The sequence below is a fragment of the Genypterus blacodes genome, unplaced genomic scaffold, assembly GCF_046128005.1.
Source record: "Genypterus blacodes isolate CSIRO-AG114 ecotype Tasmania unplaced genomic scaffold, CSIRO-AGI_Gbla_v1 ptg000214l_1, whole genome shotgun sequence".
Lineage (NCBI taxonomy): Eukaryota > Metazoa > Chordata > Actinopteri > Ophidiiformes > Ophidiidae > Genypterus > Genypterus blacodes.
Window position 1 is genome coordinate 3,667,478 of NW_027467013.1, and position 25,083 is coordinate 3,692,560.

At 43.2% G+C, this 25,083-nt stretch overlaps 1 protein-coding gene across 2 annotated transcripts; it reads left to right on the plus strand.

Annotated features, from left to right (window-relative positions):
- The first annotated feature begins 3,580 nt into the window (after positions 1-3,580).
- On the plus strand, positions 3,581-24,835 carry LOC143015871 (transient receptor potential cation channel subfamily M member 2-like). Of its 2 annotated transcripts, XM_076169994.1 has the most exons (32): positions 12,748-12,917; positions 13,521-13,689; positions 13,787-13,967; positions 14,171-14,337; positions 14,645-14,825; positions 14,918-14,979; positions 15,066-15,266; positions 15,338-15,440; positions 16,415-16,533; positions 16,775-17,149; positions 17,301-17,441; positions 18,117-18,246; positions 18,344-18,489; positions 18,629-18,741; positions 18,918-19,016; positions 19,577-19,802; positions 20,004-20,122; positions 20,218-20,350; positions 21,011-21,182; positions 21,319-21,499; positions 21,587-21,768; positions 22,290-22,422; positions 22,538-22,625; positions 22,718-22,802; positions 22,894-23,039; positions 23,131-23,195; positions 23,329-23,358; positions 23,458-23,544; positions 23,640-23,718; positions 23,804-23,905; positions 24,085-24,201; positions 24,365-24,835. In XM_076169994.1, the coding sequence occupies exons 1-32, from the start codon at positions 12,748-12,750 to the stop codon at positions 24,488-24,490; spliced, it is 4,428 nt and encodes a 1,475-aa protein (XP_076026109.1). In that variant the 3' UTR covers positions 24,491-24,835. The 2 variants fall into 2 exon arrangements, with proteins under 2 accessions (XP_076026108.1, XP_076026109.1); XM_076169993.1 differs by lacking the exons at positions 12,748-12,917; positions 13,521-13,689; positions 13,787-13,967; ... (26 more) ...; positions 23,804-23,905; positions 24,085-24,201 and adding exons at positions 3,581-3,696; positions 3,836-3,948; positions 4,125-4,223; ... (14 more) ...; positions 8,995-9,105; positions 9,203-9,307 and having other exon boundaries at positions 24,365-24,819.
- The last annotated feature ends 248 nt before the right edge of the window (positions 24,836-25,083 follow it).

The following is a 25,083-nucleotide window of genomic DNA, read 5'->3' on the forward strand; positions in this document are numbered from 1 at the left end:
TCTTATGTTGCCTCATCATCCTGGTAGTTTGTATAATCAGCAATAACTTGTATGTGTAATTACAGTGACAATAACCCTGTACACAAAATGGAATGATTCTTCATAAATATAATTCACAATTCCTTTTCTCCTAGGCCATATTTTTGTACAAATTCAGCGATAATCCAACCTGACTATCCGGTATCTTTGTACTTAGTAGGATCTCTATGAGAGTTTAAGATAGAACACTATCACCCATCAGTGGTTAATTAATTGATGAATCTTTGTGCTTTTTATCTATAGCCACTCATCCTAGAATAATCCCTGAACCCCTGCTCATTCACTGAGTGTAAACCTAATGAACATAGTGATGTCAGGTAAATCTGAATGAGCTTGTGCCCTCAGCTTCAAGAACCAGTGAGTCACTGGGAGGTGAATGGAAGAGGCAGCTGGAGCTGGCTATAGCCTGGAACCGGGCGGACATAGCTGAGACTGAGATCTTCACTGAGGAGAGCCAGTGGAAGGTGAGTCGTCCTATTACAGACTGAAAGTAAACATCTAGAGCAGCAGCTATCAGTCTCAGACACAAGTGTGACAATAAATGGTCCTCTCCTTCACTCTACTGTTAAGATAAGATAAAGGAGCATAATGGACTGACTGTCAGACTGGGGAAACATGGTTCACATTCTGACCACAAAGACTGACAACAGAAGTGCACTTGACTTTGATTGGTTTTAATCTCATTGTACTGTGACTTTCCTCTAGTCCAGTGACCTCCATGGGGCCATGTTCTCAGCCCTGATTGGCCACAAACACCAGTTTGTGAGTCTGCTGCTAGAGAACGGTGTAAATCTGAAGGAGTTCCTCCAGGAGGAGAACACTCTTAATGAGCTCTACAACAAACTACCCAACTGCTCCTTTCTTCGCAAGCTAGCCAAAAGGGTTCAAAGTGACAGCCGTGTCAAGGGGAAATGTATTGGTCTTAGGACTTGGGTTCCGTCAGGGCAAGCCACAGGCATCTCCATGACTCACGTGTCTCAGGAAGTACGTCACATGCTGGGTAGCTTCACCCAACATCTCTACCCTCCACTCGCTACTAGATACCACAACCGCATGTCTCTGGAGGATACTTCTGTCTCGGTAATTGACAAAGAGCATTGAGCTGTGTTTACGCTTCATCTATGTGCTTTGCTCAGAACTGCCCAAACCTATCCATCATTCATACAAACACACCCACTGTGTTCTTGTGCAAATTATTCAGTATCCAGTGCTATGTGCCCTTTCTCACCAGCTGCCAGGTAAAAGTCAGGAGGATTCTCAACGTCCCCTCAGAGAGGACATCGGTGAGCCACACGAGAATCCAGGAAGAGACCTTTTCCTTTGGGCTGTCGTCCAGAATAATAAAGAGCTGGCTGAAATTGCCTGGGAGCAGGTGATCAAACCTAACACCCTAAAACTATTTTCTGCATATATAAATACATTTTATATGCACTTTCCTGTACAAATGTACTGTATGTGTATCCAGGGCTGTCGCCTACGAAGGACATTTACAGTATTTACAAGTAAAAAGCATCCTGGTCAATGTTTCCAAAACAAAACTGTTTCCTGAGTAGATAAACCATCAATTACATTACATTACATTACGGTCATTTAGCAGGCGCTTTTATCCAAAGCGACTTACAATAAGTGTGTTCAACAAAGGTAGATAAAAGAACTTCAGGTCACAAGAAATCGTAAGCGCATTTTCTTCCTAAACCAACAGCTAAGAGCATAACTAGAGCTAGAGTAGAAGTGCAATAAGTTAGGTGCTATGATGAATGAGAAAAAAAGGACAAATTAGAAATGAAAGATTAGAAAACAAGAGCATCAGAAGAGCTAGGACAGAGTAGGTGATGTCCTAAGAGGGAGGATCCAAGTAGTGTCTCTTGAAGAGATGGGTCTTCAGCCTGCGGCGAAAGATGGGCAGCGACTCCGCTGTCCTGACATCAGTCGGGAGATCATTCCACCACTGAGGTGCCAGAACAGAGAAAAGCCGTGACCGCATCGATCGCAAGCAGGGGCCGCTGAGCGCCGGGGCAGCCAGCCGCCTGGAGGCAGCAGAGCGAAGTGGTGTCAGCCGGGGTGTAGGGCTTGACCATAGCCTGGAGGTATGAAGGAGCTGTTCCTTTCACTGCCCTGTAGGCTAGCACCAGAGTCTTAAACTGGATGCGAGCAGCTACAGGGAGCCAGTGTAGAGAACGGAGAAGTAAGTTGTGTGGGAGAACTTGGGAAGGTTGAACACCAGACGAGCAGCAGCTTTCTGGACGAGCTACAGAGGTCTGATAGCGGAAGCCGGGGCGCCAGCAAGGAGGGAGTTGCAGTAGTCCAGGCGGGAGATGACAAGAGCCTGGATCAGCACCTGCGCTGCCTTGTCGGTGAGGAAGGGATGAATCCTCCGGATATTGTAGAGGAGAAATCTGCAGGAACGCGTCACCGAAGCGATGTTTGCCGAGAACGACAGTTGGTCGTCCAGGGTCACACCCAGATTCCTCGCGGTTCGAGTAGACGTCACCACGGAGTCATCTATGGTGATGGCCAGGTCACGGTGCGGGCAGCCCTTCCCCGGGAGAAACACCATCTCAGTCTTGTCCAGGTTGAGCTTCAGGTGGTGCTTCGACATCCACCCCGAGATGTCTGCCAGGCAAGCAGCGATGCGCGTCTCCACTTGGGTGTCAGAAGGAGGAAATGACAGAATCAGCTGGGTATCATCAGCATAGCAGTGGTAGAAGAAGTTATGGGAGTGGATAACCGAACCAAGAGATGTTGTGTAGAGGGAGAAAAGAAGATAATGCAAAGAAATCAATCAATAATAATCAAAATCAATAATGCAAAGATGAAGCACGACATAGTGATGAAGTTCATATAGCAGTTATTATACTGCTAAATGAATTCAGGGCCAGCCAAAAATAATTCTCACAGTAAACATGTTGCAGATGTTGCACACTTATGAAATGAGTGGAAATGTTTGTCGGCTCACCTGCAAGACACCAAAGCCATGGGCTCAAACAGCAGCACCTTCACCCCTTCACTGACTTCACTGTCCTGACAAAACCAGGTCCTAGCATCAGACTGAGCTGAGCCCGCACAGTTCTAGGTTCTAGGTCTAAGTTATATGCGACTCTAAACAGCAACAGAAATTCCCCACACAGATTCAGAACATTCAGTGTGTATGACCATGTTAATCATTGTCTCTGGGTGGGTTTCAATGAAACATTCTGATCAGCATTGTCATTGTGCATAAACACACAATATTGTAAATGATAGGAGACAATGACTCAGTATCTGTGTCTTATCTGTGTGGACAGTGCAGAGACTGCATGTCTGCTGCTCTGGCAGCCTGTAAGATCCTGAAAAAAATGGCTGAAGAAGGAAACGATGGAGATGAAGCAGAGGACATGCAAGAACTCGCCAATCACTATGAGAAACATGCCATAGGTACACTTCTGTAGCCATGATGAATGGGTTTGGGGGTTTTATGAAATGAACATTGACCTGATTATGCATGAGTGTTCTTTTATCTGTGTTCTCCCAGGTGTGTTCAGTGAGTGCTACAATTGTGATAAAGAGCGAGCTCAGAAGTTGCTGGTTCGAGCTTCCCCATCTTGGGGAAAGACGACGTGCTTCAGGCTGGCGCTGGAGGCTGATGCTAAAAGCTTTGTAGCTCAGTCAGGAGTCCAAGTATGGACACTTAAATTTTTTCACATATCTATCTGTGGAGATAACATTATATAAATGGAGTTATGCAATATAAATTGGAACTGGGGTGATCGTTACTGCTAAGGTTGTATAAAGATTTGTTGAAATCTCAATCTTCCAGGCTCATCTGACTCAGATCTGGTGCGGTGAGCTTGCAGTGGACAATCCTGTGTGGAGAGTAATGATCTGCATGCTCTTCTTCCCTCTTATCTTCACTGGGTTTCTGATTTTCAGGTGAGTCCTACTTGCTGTCAAAGCAGACATATCTTCCAGATGATAGAGGCTTAAATCAGATTCTAAAGCACAGTATTAGAACTCTTTTTCGTTGGGGTGTTTTTTTGCAATTTTTTATAAATGTGTACAGATTTGTGTACTTTTACATGTGAATATTATTATGTGATTTTCCCTAGACGTGATGAGGTCTTTCAGAGGGAAACTCGGAAGAGTGAGGAGATGAAGACCATGGAGACAATAACTGGAAGTACGCTGAGAACAAATTATAAAAACCCGTAAGTAACTAACCCTTATCTTAACAAGGGCTCTTTTCTGGACGGTATTTTTTTCAATTTTCTCTGGTTACTACAACAACAATGAGCTGCATGTTAGTCTTGTATCATTTTAGGATTTAAGTATCATTTGAACAGAAAGTTAACAAATAAGCATTGTCTCAAAAATACAAGCCCTAAGCTCACATCTGTCAGGGCAAAGTGCGGCTACATTTTCTTGGACATGTCTTCTTTCTGGTTTAGTTTCCACTGGACTGGAGACAGGGAGAGAAAGGAATTAATGTTGACTTGGACCTAGGGAATGTGTATAAGGAGACGAGGAGACGGTGACTTGTGCTAATAACCTGTACAGTCGGGTTGTTTATCACAGCGTAGCATAGTTGTGCTGTTTGCCAAAGTGAAACATCAGTGTTCGATGATCTCGTTGGCACAGTTTTACAGGATGACATCATACAACAGTGCAGGCAGCTTCAGAACGCGTTATAGGCTGTGGAGCTTTTTCCCATTTTCACATGTTGTCACAAATGTCACACGTGTTTTACCTCTGCCCCTGCTCTCCTCAGTGACCATGCCAGCTTGCAGCGCCTGAAGCCTCTGAGCTGCTGGTCCAGACTGGCCGGTCTCTACGACTCCCCACAGGTCAAGTTCTACTGGAACATTGTGTCTTACTTCGCCTTCCTCTTCTTGTTTGCTGTGGTGCTGATGATTGACTTCCAGCCGCTGCCCTCTGCAGGGGAGTTGTTGCTCTACATCTGGCTGCTGTCTCTGGTCTGTGAGGAGGTCAGACAGGTGAGACACTGCTGGGAACCTCAACACAAGCGCACGCACACACATCCAATAGCTTTTTGTGAATCAATTCAAAGGTGAGGAATCAGCTGCTTTCTCAGGCATATGTTATATATTTTTTAACTCCTCTCCAAATAATTTTGTCATCACCACACTAAAATCCCAATCTGCCTGTGATTCACCAATCTGTCTCTCCAATATCAGCTGTTTCATGACCCTGATGGCTTTGGGTTCCATAACAAAGCAAGAATGTACATCCAAGACCTATGGAACATTCTAGACGTGCTGTCCATCATCATCTTTATCGCTGGCCTGGTGTGTAGGTAGGTTTCCTTCCTTCAAGAAAAACATTTCAGGCCATTGGAAAGATCGCTACCTGTTGGTTTTTCCTCTTAATTGTTAAGCTTTTGTGTTGTAGGTTGATTCCTCAGTTCTTCTACACGGGTAAAATCCTCCTCTGCATCGACTTCATTGTCTTCTGCCTCCGTCTCATGGCCATCTTCACTATCAGCAAAACCCTGGGCCCCAAGATCATCATAGTCAGGAGAATGGTGAGATGCTGGATGAGAGTTACATTGGATAATATTTTGCAACATAACCTCTGAGACAGCGTGTTAACTTTCCTCTAGCAATATTTATCGTATGTGTTTGTTGTTGATTTCTTACAAAGAACAAGTGGGAAACCTTTAAAGATTTCCTCCTGCAGAGCCTAGAGATTGTTAAAGACTTTGGACACAAGATAGATTAACATACACCATACAATGTACAAATACTTCCTCATGTTTATTGTGTAATAAAGGTGTTTGTGTCAAACATTGTCAAGTAGTCAGAACCCACAGGTCACAAACTGCCTTTGAAGCTTTTATTGGTCCTTCACTTTACCAGCATGTTTATATCAATATGTAACACGTAAAGGAATCTGGTAACATTCTGGGCTCCCCCAACAGAGCCTGTCACAGTGTTGTTGAGAAACACTAACTAACCCTAACCTTAACTGCTCCTGATGTGCAGGTTATCATCAGGTGAGAATGTGAGGTCATTGGAAAACGCTTTGGAGAAAAGCACTTATATAAGTACAGTCCATAAAGTCCAAATAGACTCCCTGAACATGATGATCTGGATGATTTGTGCTTTTCAAAAATGTACGCATCAAGACAAAGTCGTGTTATTTGCTGTTTCTAGCTTGTGACTGTTATGTCTCCGTCCTGCAGATGACAGATATGTTCTTCTTTATGTTCCTGCTGAGTATCTGGGTGGTTGCATACGGTGTGGCCAAGCAAGGGATCCTCATCCACAATGAGAATCGCCTGGATTGGATCCTCCGTGGGGCTCTGTATGACCCTTACCTCATCATATTTGGGAACGTCCCAACAAATATTGACAGTAAGAGGAGATGGAAACTGGTTACTGCTTACAATCGTTTTTTTGTGGTCATATTTTTGCCTTGAGCCACATATTTAAGCATCATTATCTATTGCTTTAACTTTATATCTTTAACATTTGTCTTTGTCGTTAACAGATGCAGAGTTTGACATAAACTCGTGCAGCATGAACGGCACAGATCCTCTGAAACCAAAGTGTCCTGTGCTGAATGAAAACCAAACACCAGCCTTCCCAGAGTGGCTCACCATATTGATGCTCTGTGTTTATTTGCTCTTTGCCAATATTTTGCTGCTCAACCTGCTCATTGCTATCTTCAAGTGAGTCCTCCTCATCTTAATTCAACCATTTCTTCATCTGTTTTAAGTGAACATACCTTTTTTCACCCTGTATGAACTCCCGTACAGCTTTACATTCCAGGAGGTGCAGGACAACACAGACACAATATGGAAGTTCCAAAGATATGAGCTTATCAAAGAGTTCCATAGCCGCCCTGCTGCCCCTCCTCCTTTTATCCTCCTCAGCCATCTTTACCTCTTTGTAAAGAGCATGGTGCTGTGCAGGCCGCCCGTGAAAAGCAAAGAGTTCAGTGAGTATTGGATTTTTCATTTAGATCTGTGGTGAACATGGAGAAAATCACTCAATAGTAGTTTAAGTAATGAGGTTTACCATTATGTCCTCAAACAATGTCCTTCCTCTTTTTTTTTGGCAATTTGTTTTTATTGAAGCAGACATTGTACATGACATTGTGCATACAGCTGTAGGATATTTTGGAGATAATTTTTTTATATAGAAAGAGGGGAAAGAGGAGAGAGATAGAGAGAAGGGAGGAAGGTTGTGTTATCCCTACTATTGTTGTTGAACTTTATACGTAGACCCTGAAGTAGAGTACAAGTGGACTGGAGTTGCAATGATGTCATATGGTACATACAGAACCTGTATGGATGATGTCAAACAGCAATGGTGGCTAGCACAAATCGCATCATAGGTTGTGATAGAGAGAGAGAGAGAGAGATAGGGGAGAAACAAACAGGAAAGAAAAGAACCAGAGAGAGGACATCCCACCGAAACCCCACACAACCCCACATTCACACAACCTTCCTCTTTGTCAGAGGAAGAGCTCCCTCTGACTGAGGAAGAGGAGCTGTTGTCCTGGGAGGCCTTGATAAAGGATCAGTACCTGCAGTCCAGCCAGCAAGAGCAGAGCCAGAGTGTGGAGCGACGCATCATAGACACAGCGCAAAAGTAAAATCCTCTACAAATGTGTCCCAGACTGACAATGAATACAAATGGTGTACATCAAAAAGAACTTTAACTATTATACAATTTATGAGTTATGGATTTTCCTTCGTTTCCTGAGGGTCACCACCATAAACGATCGACTGGAGAGGGAAGAAGAGGGAAGCTCTGCAGCCATGGAGAAGAGACTCTCTCGGCTAGAGGAGCAGGTTGTGATCTGATTATTGCACATTAAGTGGAGAAAGCGGTCAACACAGTGCAGGAATGCCTCACGTCTACTTATTGAATTTTGTCTCCTCAGGTCATCCAGTCAGCCAAAGCCCTGCAGTGGATTATGGACAGCATGAGATCTCCAGATAATGCAGCAAAAGAAGCACCAATCCTATGTAAGATACTGAACTGCAGTCATTTACATATCATTGTAATGTTTTCACAAATGTTAGAAGAACTCATCTCTCCTCTCCCCTCCAACATCAGTCACAGCAGACGGTGAGTCCTCTGAGGGTTTGAGAAACATGCCAGAGAAAGACAAGGGCGGTTTCCACATCAGCGCACGTCAGTTTCAATACCCCAACACCAAAGTTGTGCGTTTTCCTGTGCCAGAGGAGAAGGTGCCATGGGAGGTATTTCACTTTAACCCCTCCTTCACCACCACAGAGACTCAGATTGTCACTGAGTTCAATGATGAATGATTCTTAAAACTCTTCTCCAGGTGAGTTTCACCTCATACATGCCTCCCCATTATGCCTCTGAAGACAGTGGAGACCATGTGGATGGGTATGTTTACAAACGGAAACCAGTCGAAATCTTGCTACTTTTGTAGAGACTTCAATTTGTGTTATATTACTGAGAATTACTCACTATATCTCTTTTTGCAACATTTCTCCTCACAGATCAGAATCTGAAGCCTTGGATAATTACAGGTATGAAAGCACACGAGGCATCTAATAGCCCTTACAGTAAGTAACCAAGCATGTCTTGATGTCTAATATGGATGCGGTTTCCTCTAACTCCTGGAAATAGAAATCCTGGAGGGAGGACCGGCATGAAGGGGCGAGGAGCACTCAGCTGCCTGGGCCCAAATCTGAATGTGGACCTTGTGCTCACACGGTAGGTCAGAACAAATGTTTACTGTGATCGTAAACATGTTCGACTACCACTTTATTACATCATATGGTCTAAGACTTTGTCGATCTATGTTTTAGCTTGGGAGACAGTAAGAGATCTGTGTTGGAGTTTCTGGCAGTTTGGGACGAGAGCCAAGCAGCCTGGGCTTTACCTGGGGTGAGTCCAGATGTTTTTTCACTTTAGGGGCTCTGCACTTTAAACATTTACAGATTTCTTTAGTTATCCTTTCTGATACCTTCAGGGGCCGGTCCAGTCTGGGGAGAACCTGCCAGTGATGCTCATGAAAGTGTTGGACCAGAAGCTGTATGAAACAATTAACACAAACATCAAGGAGGGAACTAAGGTAAAACAGGTTGGGTTTAGTTGAAACTCTAGCCCAACCCAATCTTTCTTTGATTTGATTACACTTGATTAAACAGGCAGTAAGTTGCAGGCTTGTTGTGTTTTAGGTGTTTGAGGGTTATGTGGATGACAGCAGGAACACAGATAACGCCTGGGTGGAGACCACCGTCCTCACCTTTCACCTGGACAGGACCAGCCCCTTTATGGACACGGTCTGCACATTTTGTTATTATTGTTAAACCTTAGTATTATATTATTATTTTGTGACATTAATTCTACGAGGTCTAGACTCTAGATCTAATGTAAGGTCTCTCTTAGGTGTCCAGTCATGGCTCGTCGCAGGCGGTTCAGTGGCAGGAGGTCAGCGGGAAAGCACAGCTTTGCTCCAACCAAAGAGACAACCTGCGCCTCATAGCCAAGCTTCATAACATAGAGTTCTGATGCTCAGAGTGCTGTGGCTCAAACTCTTCAGCTGTGGGAAAATCCTGTACACAGAGTGTGTCCTCCATTTGATGTTATGAGATGCTCCAAATGTCTGTTAATGTGTTTAAATTGCCCTTTCCCTGTGTGTCCCCAAATTGTTTGCATATCTGAGGGTTAAAAGTTCCAGAGTGCCCAGGTTGGATGTAAATGTGCCACCTTGTACCTTGCCCAGTACAAGGTGGGGTAGATATGTATTGAAGGTGTCCTTGTTATTTTTCCCTTCTAGGGTTTGTCAAATATGACAAAAAGTGGAGAATGTTGTGGGGGAAAAAATATCTGTGTATATGTATCAATAACCAATCAAATGTGTTTAATTAATCAAATGTAATCATCAATGATCAAACATTTAATAACCAACAATGTGTTTAATTAATCAAATCAAATTCATTCACAAAATGATGCGTGCCTTGGGCCTTCACCTGTTACACACAAACCTGGAGATTGTTCAGGCTTCCATTGTGCCTGTTGTCGTACTCTCCGGCCTTAGGTCCAGAGAGGCACCTGTGTATCTCTGTACTGTGACTGTGACTGGGAGTAGACACCCAGAGGCGCCCCTGACACCCTGGAACCATCCAATCCCCACTTGTTTACTTTTGTCCGTATGAGAAATCATGTCATGTAATGTATCTTGGTCTTTCTGTCTAACAACCAGAACTGAGCCACTGCAGTGTAAAGGAATAAACTGATTCTTCATTTTACTCCTGAGTCTTCTCAATTGTCTTGCTGCGTAAGACAAATTTCCACCACAGAGCGCCCCTGTGAAAAGACCGAAACCAATACATTAATGCCAAATGATGAACAGCATCTCAAAGTTATCCCTGAGGATACTAACTCAATATGAAAAGCCATTGCCAGTTGGTGTGCTAGTGAAGGAGTGCATGTATGCAGCTGGAGAGACTCTGATAGATGGAAAATAAAATGTCAGTATCTACATTAAAACCTTTTTGAGCTTTTAGTATTTGGTGGTTTTTCCCAAATGAATATGACCAAAGTGTGCCTCCACTCCAGAACTTCACATTTCATTCATGCATCCAAAATAAAAGGCACGATCAATGCAGTTTTCAATCCGTCCAACAAGTGGCAGCATTGCGCTTATAAACAAGGCCAATACACACAGAGAACACACACAATCAATCAAACCAATGATGATTACACTAAAAATAACACTGATCATAATGGAAACGCATCTGATCATAACAAAAACAACAACAAAAAAAAGACATATGATGAGACTGAAAACTGTAAAAAGAAACAAATCACACTGGAAACACATCTGATCACACTAAAAAAGAGATCTGATCACACCAGAATCATGATCACTCTTACAAATCACAACCCTAACCCCAGTAAAACAGCCCTGATCAGTCGAAACACATCTTGTGTGGTATGTGTGCTGTTTCTTTTCAACCTTTTGTCCAGATTGTTGTGGCAACATAGGAGCCTCTCAGTCCATACTGCAATCACATTAAGTAACAAGATCCCTAGATGAATGCTCTGGAGGTGTCGCCTGGCAACACCTGCTGCGCAAATACCTGGCCATGTTTTAAGCAGCACTTCCTCTCAAGCTGGACACCAGAAACAACTTTATGTTGTTGCTGTCATTTTGTCACGTAAAAGGAGGATCCAAGGGCATGGATAAGGGTAATTATGAATCATACCTTCATATGGACGTCTTTAAGGAGCTCCCATCCTTTCCACTTGGGAGGGTAAAACAATAGAAGTGAAACAAGTGAAGGTATGTGTGGACTACAGTACAATGATAAGACTTCTGTGAATCAGACATGTGACTTAGTGTGTAAGTCATTTTTTTTTAAATTTCAAGATGATGCTCATGTGGTTTAGTGATTCGCTGTAATGTGATGCTTCACTGTGTAGCAGGTTATCATAGACACACAGGATGCTTCAAGCTGAAAGGGAGGGAGTTATTATGGCTCTTTGAGGGTGGAGCCTTTCCACAACACCACTAAAGCAGGGAAGTATAGCCTCCGAGTCCAGTGAAGATCATGACGGATTTAAAAAACTTGTTAGCTGAATCAGTGGGTCAGTATGGACTAGTAAGGACTTCTATTCTACCTGTTTGTTGGACGTTCATGTGCTTCAACTGGGCTTGGTAGAGGAAGTGAAGATAATGCTGCGCAGGTCAAATATCAACAAGATAAGAGCAGCAGTCATAATATGAAAGTTCCAGGCTGTGTAGTTGATTAGCAGATTCATTCATTCTGCCACTTGTCTCTTCCGCCTGGAACAGGAAGAGTTCTACAGAAAGCAGCAGAGGATTTAAACTGATATCAGACTTATTCTCCCCTACAGAAATGCTGCCTAAATCAGACAACAAAGTCCACCCAGCAGGCCTGGTTGAGCAGATGCAAGTTACTAAATTAGGACTGGGTCGACTCATTTCTTCTATTCAAAAGGTGAGTCTTTGCTTGTTGTATTGATGAAATGTGTGAAGATTTGGGGAATCAGAGTGTAGACATTTCCATTATAAATCAATATTTTAAAATGCTGTTACATTCATGAGCTCCATAGTTTCCTCCCTGTTATTGTTGTGTTGCTATTGCTGTCATTGATGTGAAAACTTCAAAGCAACATGAATCATTAACCAAGTTCAGATACAGCATAAGTACATACCTGTGTAGAACATAAACTGTTATATATTGTTATAGATATATATCCTGAATATTGTACTTTTATGAGAGAGATTTCTGTGTTTTATTAAACATGAATCAATTGAAACCTTTCAGCATAGATTCAATTCAAAACTTCAGGTGCAGGTCAATAATATTCAATAGTCCAGTAAATAGTTTAGATTTTATGTCATGAATCAGTTATCAACCACATTTCACTTCTTTTAGTGATGCATGTTCTGAAATGAACTCCTCCATATATTGCGGTTCAAACCAGCATGAAATTAATCCACTCTGAGAGAGACAGTATCTATTGATTGCATCCAGATCTGGCGCCCGGTTGCTGTCTGTTCTGTTTGTGAGAGGTTTGTTCGGGTTTCAGCCCAGCCCAGCGCTCCTCTCTTTCCTCTCTGCTGTGACATCACTAATGCAGTGCTGAGTCTGAGCCTTTAGCCAAAGCACGACTGCTCTGCGGCTCCTCTGCTCATGCCGCTGTCAGCCTCAGCTCTGAGCCGAACTGTATCCCCTGTGCAGGGGCCAGGATGGGCGAAGCTGAGGTGGAGGCTGAGCTGGTTCACACTCTGGCTTTGAGCACAGCTTGGCCCTCTAAGCACCTGTCTGTCTCCCCCTCTTTTCAGCACTGCACCCTTGCTTCCTGGATCCGGGAGAACATCCGGAAGAGGGAATGTGTCTTCTATGAAACGGGTGTCAGGTAGGCTTTGCTATTGAGTTTTGGCGATGAAAGTCTCTGAACTGACCTTGATGCTGCTGTTGCTAAGAGATCTGTCCTCTCAAACACACGTCTGCTGCAAAGTCAACCATTTAAGCCTGGAGTCCAAAATACTACTTTGACACTGTCTGTATAGTTCTTGTTTTAAGGAGCTTTTTAGCTGTTTAGCTTTTAGGAGCTGTTTACCCGTGTTTCAATCTGGTAATGTGGGCTTTGAAGTGTTCTTTCTAAAAGATGCTTTGTGCCTGTGGGAAGAGCAGTCTCTGGGCTAGGACAACAACTACCCCCCTTTCTTTCTAATTCATTTACCCTGTGCTACAGTGCCAATCAGTGGGCAGCCTGGGTTACGTTTTTTTCAGATAACCTGGAAGTCCCCCTTTATCATTCAATTTTATTTAGCCCTGCTTTTAGAAATCATTTATATTTCAGACCCTTCAAGAAACAGATTGAAACCCCAGTCACATCCACTTGGGCTAAGGTGTAATGGGTAGTATCTGTCTTACTGATCTCACAATCCCCGTTGTATCTTAATGTCTCCTTGCCGTTTTGGCAAACAGAAAGCATTGTTTTTTGTTTCTCCACTAGAGAGGGGATATGTAAGTGTGGCTACCCTAAGACCCACCATGTGGACGAAGCCATCAAGCCCGAGGACTTCACAGGGGAAACCTGGGATAAAGACAGACATATCCACGAAGTTCAAACTGATGCTTTTGGAGGCATCACTTTTGGTGGTTTGGGACAGATAGCCGGCAAGGTAGAGCACCACGATGACTTATGATCAAAACAACAGAAACTATTTATGCGTTTGGTTTTATGCTTGCATTTATGTCTGTGTTTCTGACCATTCTCAGTATGCACGAGTGTCCACAGACACCGAGCCTGAGATTCTGTACCAGCTACTGACTGAACAATGGAAACTCTCGCCTCCAAACCTGTTGATCTCAGTGACTGGAGGAGCCAAGAACTTCTACTTGAAGACCGGTCTAAAGAACATGTTCCACAGAGGTCTCATCAAAGTGGCCCAGACAACAGGTCAGCTCAATCAGAGAGAGAAGAGAATGAAGTCACGTCATGTCAATGATTATCTTGAGAACCCTATAAAGACGTGTGTTTAATAATTATTCATGCAGTTAGTGAGTGCTTGCGTCAGTCTTTGTGTGATAGACAGACAAACCAAGATGGGTGAAATCATAGTCAGTAGTTCTTGAATGGCCCTTTTCCTGTTTTGTATGCAGGCGCCTGGATCATCACTGGTGGCACTCACACAGGTGTGATGAAGCACGTGGGCCAGGCTTTGAGGGATTATGCCCTGAGCAACAGCTCCACAAAGGCCCAGATCGTTGCCATTGGAGTGGCCACATGGGGAACCGTTCACAACAGGAACGCTCTGGTGGATCCACAGGTAGGAACAACACACAGAATTTGAATATGAATATCTTTGTGTCGCAATATTCATCACATGCACCCTCAGTGATGATATGCAGGGAAGATGCCTTCAGACTGCAGATTCAAAGCCTGTATAGTCTTGATGGGCTGCCATTTATGGAGTTTTGGCGTGTTTTGTGATGCTAATTCGAGTCCATTGTGATGCTTAACAATGGACTCGAATGCACTCTCAGTTAAAGGTGGGATTTATTGGTAAATCCGGCAAGTATTGATGAATTAGCTGGGTGTCTTTCCTCCATCTCCTTTCCTCACCACATTCTTAGGGATGTTTCCCTGCAAACTACGAGATGGACGTCCAGGGTCAGGGCCGTCTGTCCTGCCTGGACAACAACCACACCCATTTCCTGCTAGTGGACGATGGGACCCACGGATGCTATGGTGTGGAGATTGACCTACGCAGTCGTCTGGAGAAGCTTATTTCCCAGCAGCCTCTTGGAAACGAAGGTTACCTTGTCTGATGCATGTCATTGTAGATAGCACCCAAAAGCTTTCACTTTTTATCTTTTGATCTGATATGGTTGTTTGTTGTCCTTCAGAGAGTGGTGTGACAATACCAGTGGTGTGTGTGGTTTTGGATGGAGGACCAGGAACTCTCAATGTGAGTCCTCCATTTGCTGCCAAACCCTTCCTCTCTCTCCCCCCCCTCTCTGTCTGTCTCAGACTGTCCCCTGTGTCTCTTTGTAGACCATCGCTAATGCCATGCTGAATGGGACACCGTGTGTGATATTGGAGGGATCGGGCAGAATAGCAGATGTCATCGCCCAGGTAGCAGGACTGCCGTTGATCAAAGTCACCATTTCCCTCATTCATCAGTTGATGAAAAAGTTTTTTGGTCTCGAGTATGACAACTTCTCCAACCTCATGATCATAGAATGGACAAAGAAGGTAGATGAATGTTCCTCATTAAGTGTTGCTGGAGTCACACTGCACATTCTAAATGTCAACTTTCTGTCCAGATTCAGGACATCATCAGGATGTCTCACTTGCTGACAGTGTTCAGAGTAAGTGAGGGCAAACATGAAGATGTAGACGTGGCTATTCTTCAAGCGCTGCTTAAAGGTAAAGATATTGATTTGAATTACTGACTGGAAGCTGCAAACATTAACAAAGCATTAAGTATAAATACATGGAAAGACTTTGCCACCAAACCAGCTCTCAGAACATAGATCAGAGAGATCATGTTCCCTCTTAGAGGAATGAACTGGACTGGGATATCAAATGAGTTGAGATCAAAACCTAAAGAAGCATTTTCTTGCAGATATTTTCACTTTTAGACTGCTTATTAGAGACATTGATAGCCACACGGATAAGAAGATCCAAAGTGCTTTTTGCAGGCTCCCTCCTCATCTTGCAGGTTTGGAGTGAGACCAAACACATAATCACAGAGTGATCTGAAGTGCATCATAACAAAGATATTTTAACACAGCGCACACTCACATTAGAATTCTGATTATGTTGATTTATCACTCAAAAATTAAAATACATTACCATAGTTTCCATCTATTAGCTTCATGAATATTGGATTAGCCACTGAGCATTTCCAGGCAGCAGGCGGCTGTATTCTGACATCTCCTCCCCTTTCATCACTGTGGTCACAAAGATCTTTGCGTTTGCTCCTCACAGCTGCTGGTTTACATCACCACATCTTATCTCATGTTGCCTCATCATCCTGGTAGTTTGGATAATCAGCAATAACTTGTATGTGTAATTACAGTGACAATAACCCTGTACACAAAATGGAATGATTCTTCATAAATATAATTCACAATTCCTTTTCTCCTAGGCCATATTTTTGTACAAATTCAGCGATAATCCAACCTGACTATCCGGTATCTTTGTACTTAGTAGGATCTCTATGAGAGTTTAAGATAGAACACTATCACCCATCAGTGGTTAATTAATTGATGAATCTTTGTGCTTTTTATCTATAGCCACTCATCCTAGAATAATCCCTGAACCTCTGCTCATTCACTGAGTGTAAACCTAATGAACATAGTGATGTCAGGTAAATCTGAATGAGCTTGTGCCCTCAGCTTCAAGAACCAGTGAGTCACTGGGAGGTGAATGGAAGAGGCAGCTGGAGCTGGCTATAGCCTGGAACCGTGTGGACATAGCTGAGACTGAGATCTTCACTGAGGAGAGCCAGTGGAAGGTGAGTCGTCCTATTACAGACTGAAAGTAAACATCTAGAGCAGCAGCTATCAGTCTCAGACACAAGTGTGACAATAAATGGTCCTCTCCTTCACTCTACTGTTAAGATAAGATAAAGGAGCATGATGGACTGACTGTCAGACTGGGGAAACATGGTTCACATTCTGACTACAAAGACTGACAACAGAAGTGCACTTGACTTTGATTGGTTTTAATCTCATTGTACTGTGACTTTCCTCTAGTCCAGTGACCTCCATGGGGCCATGTTCTCAGCCCTGATTGGCCACAAACACCAGTTTGTGAGTCTGCTGCTAGAGAACGGTGTAAATCTGAAGGAGTTCCTCCAGGAGGAGAACACTCTTAATGAGCTCTACAACAAACTACCCAACTGCTCCTTTCTTCGCAAGCTGGCCAAAAGGGTTCAAAGTGACAGCCGTGTCAAGGGGAAACGTATTGGTCTTAGGACTCGGGTTCTGTCAGGGCAAGCCACAGGCATCTCCATGACTCACGTGTCTCAGGAAGTACGTCACCTGCTGGGTAGCTTCACCCAACACCTCTACCCTCCACTCGCTACTAGATACCACATCTGCATGTCTCTGGAGGATACTTCTGTATCGGTGAGTGACTAAGAGCATTGAGCTGTGTTTACGCTTCATCTATGTGCTTTGCTTAGAACTGCCCAAACTTATCCATCATTCATACAAACACACCCACTGTGTTCTTGTGCAAATTATTCAGTATCCAGTGCTATGTGCCCTTTCTCACCAGCTGCCAGGTAAAAGTCAGGAGGATTCTCAACGTCCCCTCAGAGAGGACATCGGTGAGCCACACAGGGATCCAGGAAGAGACCTTTTCCTTTGGGCTGTCGTCCAGAATAATAAAGAGCTGGCTGAAATTGCCTGGGAGCAGGTGATCAAAGCTAACACCCTAAAACTATTTTCTGCATATATAAATACATTTTATATGCACTTTCCTGTACAAATGTACTGTATGTGTATCCAGGGCTGTCGCCTACAAAGGACATTTACAGTATATTCAAGTAAAAAGCATCCTGGTCAATGTTTCCAAAACAAAACTGTTTCCTGAGTAGATAAACCATCAATAATGCAAAGACGAAGCATGACATAGTGATGAAGTCCATATAGCAGTTATTATACTGCTAAATGAATTCAGGGCCAACCAAAAATAATTCTCACAGTAAACATGTTGCAGATGTTGCACACTTATGAAATGAGTGGAAATGTTTGTCGGCTCACCTGCAAGACACCAAAGCCATGGGCTCAAACAGCAGCACCTTCACCCCTTCACTGACTTCACTGTCCTGACAAAACCAGGTCCTAGCATCAGACTGAGCTGAGCCCGCACAGTTCTAGGTTCTAGGTCTAAGTTATATACGACTCTAAACAGCAACAGAAATTCCCCACACAGATTCAGAACATTAAGTGTGTATGACCATGTTAATCATTGTCTCTGGGTGGGTTTCAATGAAACATTCTGATCAGCATTGTCATTGTGCATAAACACACAATATTGTAAATGATAGGAGACAATGACTCAGTATCTGTGTCTTATCTGTGTGGACAGTGCAGAGACTGCATGTCTGCTGCTCTGGCAGCCTGTAAGATCCTGAAAAAAATGGCTGAAGAAGGAAACGATGGAGATGAAGCAGAGGACATGCAAGAACTCGCCAATCACTATGAGAAACATGCCATAGGTACACTTCTGTAGCCATGATGAATGGGTTTGGGGGTTTTATGAAATGAACATTGACCTGATTATGCATGAGTGTTCTTTTATCTGTGTTCTCCCAGGTGTGTTCAGTGAGTGCTACAATTGTGATGAAGAGCGAGCTCAGAAGTTGCTGGTTCGAGCTTCCCCATCTTGGGGAAAGACGACGTGCTTCAGGCTGGCACTGGAGGCTGATGCTAAAAGCTTTGTAGCTCAGTCAGGAGTCCAAGTATGGACACTTAAATTTTTTCACATATCTATCTGTGGAGATAACATTATATAAATGGAGTTATGCAATATAAATTGGAACTGGGGTGATCATTACTGCTAAGGTTGTATAAAGATTTGTTGAAATCTCAATCTTCCAGGCTCATCTGACTCAGATCTGGTGCGGTGAGCTTGCAGTGGACAATCCTGTGTGGAGAGTAATGATCTGCATGCTCTTCTTCCCTCTTATCTTCACTGGGTTTCTGATTATCAGGTGAGTCCTACTTGCTGTCAAAGCAGACATATCTTCCAGATGATAGAGGCTTAAATCAGATTCTAAAGCACAGTATTAGAACTCTTTTTCGTTGGGGTGTTTTTTTGCAATTTTTTATAAATGTGTACAGATTTGTGTACTTTTACATGTGAATGTTATTATGTGATTTTCCCTAGACGTGATGAGGTCTTTCAGAGGGAAACTCAGAAGAGTGAGGAGATGAAGACCATGGAGACAATAACTGGAAGTACGCTGAGAACAAATTATAAAAACCCGTAAGTAACTAACCCTTATCTTAACAAGGGCTCTTTTCTGGATGGTATTTTTTTCAATTTTCTCTGGTTACTACAACAACAACGAGCTGCATGTTAGTCTTGTATCATTTTAGGATTTAAGTATCATTTGAACAGAAAGTTAACAAATAAGCATTGTCTCAAAAATACAAGCCCTAAGCTCACATCTGTCAGGGCAAAGTGCGGCTACATTTTCTTGGACATGTCTTCTTTCTGGTTTAGTTTCCACTGTACTGGAGACAGGGAGAGAAAGGAATTAATGTTGACTTGGACCTAGGGAATGTGTATAAGAAGACGAGGAGACGGTGACTTGTGCTAATAACCTGTACAGTCGGGTTGTTTATCACAGCGTAGCATAGTTGTGCTGTTTGCCAAAGTGAAACATCAGTGTTCGATAATCTCGTTGGCACAGTTTTACAGGATGACATCATACAACAGTGCAGGCAGCTTCAGAACGCGTTATAGGCTGTGGAGCTTTTTCCCATTTTCACATGTTGTCACAAATGTCACACGTGTTTTACCTCTGCCCCTGCTCTCCTCAGTGACCATGCCAGCTTGCAGCGCCTGAAGCCTCTGAGCTGCTGGTCCAGACTGGCCGGTCTCTACGACTCCCCACAGGTCAAGTTCTACTGGAACATTGTGTCTTACTTCGCCTTCCTCTTCTTGTTTGCTGTGGTGCTGATGATTGACTTCCAGCCGCTGCCCTCTGCAGGGGAGTTGTTGCTCTACATCTGGCTGCTGTCTCTGGTCTGTGAGGAGGTCAGACAGGTGAGACACTGCTGGGAACCTCAACACAAGCGCACGCACACACATCCAATAGCTTTTTGTGAATCAATTCAAAGGTGAGGAATCAGCTGCTTTCTCAGGCATATGTTATATATTTTTTAACTCCTCTCCAAATAATTTTGTCATCACCACACTAAAATACCAATCTGCCTGTGATTCACCAATCTGTCTCTCCAATATCAGCTGTTTCATGACCCTGATGGCTTTGGGTTCCATAAGAAAGCAAGAATGTACATCCAAGACCTATGGAACATTCTAGACGTGCTGTCCATCATCATCTTTATTGCTGGCCTGGTGTGTAGGTAGGTTTCCTTCTTTCAAGAAAAACATTTCAGGCCATTGGAAAGATCGCTACCTGTTGGTTTTTCCTCTTAATTGTTAAGCTTTTGTGTTGTAGGTTGATTCCTCAGTTCTTCTACACGGGTAAAATCCTCCTCTGCATCGACTTCATTGTCTTCTGCCTCCGTCTCATGGCCATCTTCACTATCAGCAAGACCCTGGGCCCCAAGATCATCATAGTCAGGAGAATGGTGAGATGCTGGATGAGAGTTACATTGGATAATATTTTGCAACATAACCTCTGAGACAGCGTGTTAACTTTCCTCTAGCAATATGTATCGTATGTGTTTGTTGTTGATTTCTTACAAAGAACAAGTGGGAAACCTTTAAAGATTTCCTCCTGCAGAGCCTAGAGACTGTTAAAGACTTTGGACACAAGATAGATTAACATACACCATACAATGTACAAATACTTCCTCATGTTTATTGTGTAATAAAGGTGTTTGTGTCAAACATTGTCAAGTAGTCAGAACCCACAGGTCACAAACTGCCTTTGAAGCTTTTATTGGTCCTTCACTTTACCAGCATGTTTATATCAATATGTAACACGTAAAGGAATCTGGTAACATTCTGGGCTCCCCCAACAAAGCCTGTCACAGTGTTGTTGAGAAACACTAACTAACCCTAACCTTAACTGCTCCTGATGTGCAGGTTATCATCAGGTGAGAATGTGAGGTCATTGGAAAACGCTTTGGAGAAAAGCACTTATATAAGTACAGTCCATACAGTCCAAATAGACTCCCTGAACATGATGATCTGGATGATTTGTGCTTTTCAAAAATGTACGCATCAAGACAAAGTCGTGTTATTTGCTGTTTCTAGCTTGTGACTGTTATGTCTCCGTCCTGCAGATGACAGATATGTTCTTCTTTATGTTCCTGCTGAGTATCTGGGTGGTTGCATACGGTGTGGCCAAGCAAGGGATCCTCATCCACAATGAGAATCGCCTGGATTGGATCCTCCGTGGGGCTCTGTATGACCCTTACCTCATCATATTTGGGAACGTCCCAACAAATATTGACAGTAAGAGGAGATGGAAACTGGTTACTGCTTACAATCGTTTTTTTGTGGTCATATTTTTGCCTTGAGCCACATATTTAAGCATCATTATCTATTGCTTTAACTTTATATCTTTAACATTTGTCTTTGTCGTTAACAGATGCAGAGTTTGACATAAACTCGTGCAGCATGAACGGCACAGATCCTCTGAAACCAAAGTGTCCTGTGCTGAATGAAAACCAAACACCAGCCTTCCCAGAGTGGCTCACCATATTGATGCTCTGTGTTTATTTGCTCTTTGCCAATATTTTGCTGCTCAACCTGCTCATTGCTATCTTCAAGTGAGTCCTCCTCATCTTAATTCAACCATTTCTTCATCTGTTTTAAGTGAACATACCTTTTTTCACCCTGTATGCACTCCCGTACAGCTTTACATTCCAGGAGGTGCAGGACAACACAGACACAATATGGAAGTTCCAAAGATATGAGCTTATCAAAGAGTACCATAGCCGCCCTGCTGCCCCTCCTCCTTTTATCCTCCTCAGCCATCTTTACCTCTTTGTAAAGAGCATGGTGCTGTGCAGGCCGCCCGTGAAAAGCAAAGAGTTCAGTAAGTATTGGATTTTTCTTTTAGATCTGTGGTGAACATGGAGAAAATCACTCAATAGTAGTTTAAGTAATGAGGTTTACCATTATGTCCTCAAACAATGTCCTTCCTCTTTTTTTTTGGCCATTTTTTTTTATTGAAGCAGACATTGTACATGACATTGTGCATACAGCTGTAGGATATTTTGGAGATAATTTTTTTATATAGAAAGAGGGGAAAGAGGAGAGAGATAGAGAGAAGGGAGGAAGGTTGTGTTATCCCTACTATTGTTGTTGAACTTTATACGTAGACCCTGAAGTAGAGTACAAGTGGACTGGAGTTGCAATGATGTCATATGGTACATACAGAACGTGTATGAATGATTTCAAACAGCAATGGTGGCTAGCACAAATCGCATCATAGGTTGTGATAGAGAGAGAGAGAGAGATAGGGGAGAAACAAACAGGAAAGAAAAGAACCAGAGAGAGGACATCCCACCGAAACCCCACACAACCGCACATTCACACAACCTTCCTCTTTGTCAGAGGAAGAGCTCCCTCTGACTGAGGAAGAGGAGCTGTTGTCCTGGGAGGCCTTGATAAAGGATCAGTACCTGCAGTCCAGCCAGCAAGAGCAGAGCCAGAGTGTGGAGCGACGCATCATAGACACAGCGCAAAAGTAAAATCCTCTACAAATGTGTCCCAGACTGACAATGAATACAAATGGTGTACATCAAAAAGAACTTTAACTATTATACAATTTATGAGTTATGGATTTTCCTTCGTTTCCTGAGGGTCACCACCATAAACGATCGACTGGAGAGGGAAGAAGAGGGAAGCTCTGCAGCCATAGAGAAGAGACTCTCTCGGCTAGAGGAGCAGGTTGTGATCTGATTATTGCACATTGAGTGGAGAAAGCTGTCAACACAGTGCAGGAATGCCTCACGTCTACTTATTGAATTTTGTCTCCTCAGGTCATCCAGTCAGCCAAAGCCCTGCAGTGGATTATGGACAGCATGAGATCTCCAGATAATGCAGCAAAAGAAGCACCAATCCTATGTAAGATACTGAACTGCAGTCATTTACATATCATTGTAATGTTTTCACAAATGTTAGAAGAACTCATCTCTCCTCTCCCCTCCAACATCAGTCACAGCAGACGGTGAGTCCTCTGAGGGTTTGAGAAACATGCCAGAGAAAGACAAGGGCGGTTTCCACATCAGTGCACGTCAGTTTCAATACCCCAACACCAAAGTTGTGCGTTTTCCTGTGCCAGAGGAGAAGGTGCCATGGGAGGTATTTCACTTTAACCCCTCCTTAACCACCACAGAGACGACTCCAGATTGTCACTGACTTCAATGATGAATGATCTTTAAAACTTTTCCAGGTGAGTTTCACCTCATACATGCCTCCCCATTATGCCTCTGAAGACAGTGGAGACCATGTGGATGGGTATGTTAACAAACTGAAACCCCTGCACTTTTTAGTTATGTTCCTCTTCTAAATTGTGCATTCAAGCTATCAGTCTCTAATTTTCACCAAACTTACGTTTTACTTATATTGCTGTTAATGTTTCTCCTCACAGATCAGAATCTGAAGCCTTGGATAATTACAGGTATGAAAGCACACGAGGCATCTAATAGCCCTTACAGTAAGTAACCAAGCATGTCTTGATGTCTAATATGGATGCGGTTTCCTCTAACTCTGGAAATAGAAATCCTGGAGGGAGGACCGGCATGAGGGGGCGAGGAGCACTCAGCTGCCTGGGCCCAAATCTGAATGTGGACCTTGTGCTCACACGGTAGGTCTGCACAAATGTTTACTGTGATCATAAACATGTTGGACTACCACTTTATTACATCATATGGTCTAAGACTTTGTGGATGTATGTTTTAGTTGGCGAGACAGTGAGAGATCTGTGTTGGAGTTTCTGGCAGTTTGGGACGAGAGCCAAGCAGCCTGGGCTTTACCTGGGGTGAGTCCAGATGTTTTTTCACTTTAGGGGCTCTGCACTTTAAACATTTACAGATTTCTTTAGTTATCCTTTCTGATACCTTCAGGGGCCGGTCCAGTCCGGGGAGAACCTGCCAGGGCCGCTGAAGAAAGTGATGGGAAAGAAGTTGTATCAGAAAATTAACACAAACATCAATGAGGGAACTAAGGTAAAACAGGTTGGGTTTAGTTGAAACTCTAGCTGTTGGAATTCATTTAAATGTCAATGCCTTGCTTGAGGGCATTTTTCCAAGGCATAAAACATGTACATGGACTATTAGAGGATCGATTCTAACCTTAATCCAATCTGATGAAAAAGGCAGTGAGTGGCAGGCTTGTTGTGTTTTAGGTGTTTGAGGGTTATGTGGATGACAGCAGGAACACAGATAACGCCTGGGTGGAGACCACAGTCCTCACCTTTCACCTGGACAGGACCAGCCCCTTTATGATCGACATAAACCACACGGTGAGAACATGTGTTTGAAGTTTCTGTGTATTCACCGTTAGACAGGGAATCATGAGAGAACCTTTACCTGTTAGTATGATTCCAAATTAAAGGATACTATCACAATCAGGGCTTTGTTAATCAACTGTTCATTAGACATTCATTTTTCCGACTGTCCTCTTAGGTGGCTACCAGTCATGGCTCGTCGCAGGCGGTTCAGTGGCAGGAGGTCAGCGGGAAAGCACAGCTTTGCTCCAACCAAAGAGACAAAGTGCGCCTCATAGCCGAGCTGCATAACAGAAAGTTCTGATGCTCGGGTTGCTGTGGCTGTAACTCTATCCTCAGGTTTTATGTCTGTAAATGTGGCCTATTGCTGCTATGAAAGAATTCTGGGACAAAGACTGAAACCAAGACATTAATGCCAAATGACATACTGCTGCTAATTATTGGTCAACATGTTGCACAAATATCATAGGACAAGCTGATGGTCCTACAGTACATATGTTGATGCAACCATCCTATCTACACACTGTGAATAAACACTTTCTGCTGTAATATTGAAATATCAGTGAATGCTTCACTGGATTTCTTGTGTCTGCTTCAAATTAAACACTCTCCGCCTTAATATTTATTAAATAGCTACTGTACATACTACTTATCGTACTGTCTTGTCTCATGTTGTGTGCCATGTGATTATTCTGCCTTAGTAAGCCAGAGAAGCATCTGTCGGAGATAGACGTTAATAAATTATTTACTTTCACAGTTTGAAGTCGAGACCCCTGAATAAACATGAATCATCTGATTTATTCTGTTTTCCCTTAGTTATTCTTACTTTGCGCTGCTATGTTCTGGTTCACTGATCAAACTCATGTCATTTTCACTATAACTTTCCAGCAGATGGCA